Genomic DNA, 3554 nt, shown 5'->3' on the forward strand with positions numbered 1-3554 from the left:
TACCACCCTCAGGGCCAGGGTCTCGTCGAGCGATTCAATCACACGATCGTCCACATGCTCAAGACCTATGCGAATGATCTGCAGTCAGATTGGGACACTATCTATCCCGACTACTATTTGCCTTCCGCACCTCACACCAAGAAACTCTGGGGGATTCGCCTTCCTTTTGCCTATTTGGACGCGACCCCACACTTCTCCTCGACCTCGCGTTTCTTAACGTAGACACCGCATGGAAATCCGACGATCTGCCACAACATAAGCGACGCCTAGCTGCGTCCTGGAAGGAGACTCAATATTCAAAAAAGATTACATCGTTGAATAGAGGATAGTATTTTTCTTTCAGCTCGCTTGTTGAGCAGCAACTCATCGCGAGACAGAACAAAAACGCGAAGGCCAAGTCAGGCCAGAAGCACGTCTATTATGACGACCAAACGGCGGTCTGGTTGTACAAATACTTCGCCAGGTCGGGCGACCCAAATGATCACCGGTCCAGCAAACTAGTATGCCACTGGCATGGACCCTATCGGATTGACCGAACGATGAGGCCGAACACATACAAAATCGACATAACCACGCACCCAGACACTATGTTGACGGTCAATGTAGACAGGCTCAAACCCTTTCGCGGCTATTACTCTCGGCCTTTCAACGACGACGTTCCGTAGGACGACTCCCCGATCGACGAGCTCACGGTCGATTGTCTGCCGGAATCCAGTTTCACTAGCCGATTGACCTTCAGCGACAAGGATGTCGCCTACACCTCCTCGGGTTCCCCCATCCCCCAATCCTGCAAACCAGAAATACCTGGTCGAGTACGTGGACGGCGTTAACACTGGACCCGCGAGTCCAAGCTGCAAGACTACAGGACTTACATTGACTGCTATGAGAATGAGCGGAGGATGTCACAGGGCTTGCCACCCCTACGGAGTTCCCGTCGGTTTGTCGACCTCGACGAGGAGCAGACGCAAAACGTACTATTCTAGTCAAGGAGAGTGCTCGAAAACCGACGTCTGACGCTGGATTACAAGGCGTCGCTTCGATCTTCTCTGTGCCACCCGACCTTTGAGCTGTCCCAACCTAGAGGCCGATCTCGACTAGCCTCCCCTCTCACTAGCAGCCTTGTTGCTCGTTCTCGACCAAACAAGCTGTGAACATGACGTGGAGAGCCAGAATCAAGCAAGTATTAGCACGCCTACAAAGTAATGGCCGACGACGGCGATCCGCCTCCTGGCAGCCCGGATATGCCCGAACCCACTACGGCTGAGTGATCCGACAACAACTCGACCCGCTGATGGTCAGGCAACACTGCGTAGCGCCCGGTCTGGTTCTTCTCGGTCGTAGACTGTTCCCGGAGCCAACACGGAGGACAGAAAATGCCTTGACTGTCGTGCCGGACGTATGGAAATGGCGCCGTCCGACGGGCCCATCCTCGTGATCCCGCTGTCTCAAATAACTCCCCGCACCACGCAAAGCCCTTGGAGTGAGTGTCGCGGGCCCACACTAGCACGTCCCCAAGCCCAATTCCTATCGAGATTCGAGGCCACGTCGGGCGAACACGAATATTGGCTGAACTTGGTGCGTGACATGAATTCTGGGAAAGCCGCGAAGTCGGGCCAACGCTTCGATCCGTTGAGTGCCAAATAGTCGAGTACGACATCCGACCCGCGCACTGCTTCTAACATTTTCAGCGAACACGGCTCATGGGCCAGCTCAGCCCAGAAAGGGTGAGGATTACCATACAGGTACTGGAAGACACTGTGCCCTTCCATGCGATACAAGTCCGTCACCAGGAGCAGCCACGCCTTCTTGGCGCGGCTCAGGTCCGCCTTGGGATGGTTCGCGGATTGATCAACCTAAAGACGATGCTTAAAGGCTCATGGCAAAGGCGTAGCTGACTCACCACGTAGCCTGCCTCGCGGTAATGCCCATACCCGATCCAGAAATATCGAGACCACACCACCTTGGCATGTCGTTCCCAAAATTGCCGCAATCGCTGGTTTCAATCTCGCTGGACCACTGTCACACCCTGCAGGAAGGACTGAAAGGACTTGACCCAACGTTGCCACGGCTTGGAATACCGCAACTTCAGATACGCTTACTTTGCCGCGTCAGACATCTTTACGTGGTCCAGTCGCTTCAACGCCTCGGCATCAAGCACGATTGGGGCCCGAGGAGTGCTGGGAGCGACCGACCTTGGCTTTACCAGACTCTCGACCTCGCGCTTCTGACCGCGCTTCGGCGTCGACTCAACTTCGACTTCGTCATCGGAATCTGGTGGAGAAGTGCGAGGGGCCGACAGGTCATCGTCACTGCTGCTATCGAAGTTGGCTTGTTCGAGAGCAAACATCTCGAACGACGCTTGAAACAGCCGCTGTCGACGTGGATCGCGCGCGGTCAACCGCAACACGAAGTCCTTGTACTTCTCGTAGATGTCGGACGAAGTAAAAGCTTCCGCATTGGTCACTAGACTGCTCATTTCCACTGCACTCTGAAAGGCCGGTGAATCAGTCACGGCTCGTTCTTGCGCGAAGTTGGGGAGGTCGTCCGCGACGGACTGGATTTTGGATACTGCGTCCCGAGCTCGACACCAGCTGGTCAGGTTGGAGTGGACGAAGGCATTCAAAGTCCGACACGCAGCTGGAGCCCGTTCCCGTAGTTCACGGACACGAACGGATTCGTCCGGAGGTGTGGAAGACTGTCGGACTTCTGAAGCCGAAGGTTCCTCTGTGTCGGATTCGGAACTCGAAGGAGCCGGTTGTGTCGCCGTCGCAGATGAGCGAGTTGGGTGCGTCGCCATCGCAACGAGGCTAGTCCGAGAATGCCGCATGTAACCTGCTCTCACGAGATGACAAGTCAAGAATTGAAGCCGAACGAAAGGCTAGCACGACCTGGTCTACGATTGGTTAAATGGGGTGGATCAAGCCCGCCTGCAAATGAAGTCCATTCTCTGTCTGCTCGGACTGTGCACATTTCAACCAATACATCATCGTCGACTCCGTTGTTCGAATGAGGTCGAACTTCCAACGGGGGTTTATGACGATGATGGCCCTCCACAGTACTTGATGTATACTCCGGAGTATTCCTATAGCAAGGTTTCCCGTGTCAGTTGCTTTGGACGTTGCCAAAGCGTGCGTGCGATCATTGCATCACAGCGCTCACGTTTGATTCATTGCAGTAACGAGCCCCACTCATTCAATGCTTGCAATGTTTCACTATTTCAGGTCTCGGTCGAACCTCGGTTCTGGCCCCACGTGCAGGAATTTGTTTGAGACAAACCCGAAGTAGGGTTGGGGGATACTCGCATGGGGCCCCATAGACCGCATTCAATGAAATCCCTATTGGATTTGTCATCGATCTACCGACGTGAGCTCGGTAGCTGGCGTAGAGTGCCGGCCTGACGACGGTCGACGCAGAGGAAATATTCAAAGCAGTCGTCAGCGCATCGTGAAGCAAACTATCCGCCTCAACATTTGTGCAATCCCTGCATGGTCTGCTGCACAATCCATCCAAATCGAGTTAGCTGATCTCATATACACATACGTCAAGGCATCACC

At 54.4% G+C, this 3554-nt stretch overlaps 1 protein-coding gene across 1 annotated transcript; it reads right to left on the bottom strand.

The window, feature by feature from the left end:
* Positions 1-1192: 1192 nt before the first annotated feature.
* On the bottom strand, positions 1193-2476 carry H310_15174 (hypothetical protein; the record flags this gene model as incomplete). The annotated part of the gene is made up of 5 exons (XM_008883160.1): positions 1193-1500; positions 1556-1675; positions 1736-1853; positions 1901-1993; positions 2123-2476. 5 exons carry the CDS (start codon positions 2474-2476, stop codon positions 1193-1195), a joined length of 993 nt encoding a protein of 330 aa, XP_008881382.1.
* Between the last annotated feature and the right edge of the window lie 1078 nt (positions 2477-3554).

Source organism: Aphanomyces invadans, assembly GCF_000520115.1.
Source record: "Aphanomyces invadans strain NJM9701 unplaced genomic scaffold supercont1.206, whole genome shotgun sequence".
NCBI lineage: Eukaryota > Oomycota > Saprolegniomycetes > Saprolegniales > Verrucalvaceae > Aphanomyces > Aphanomyces invadans.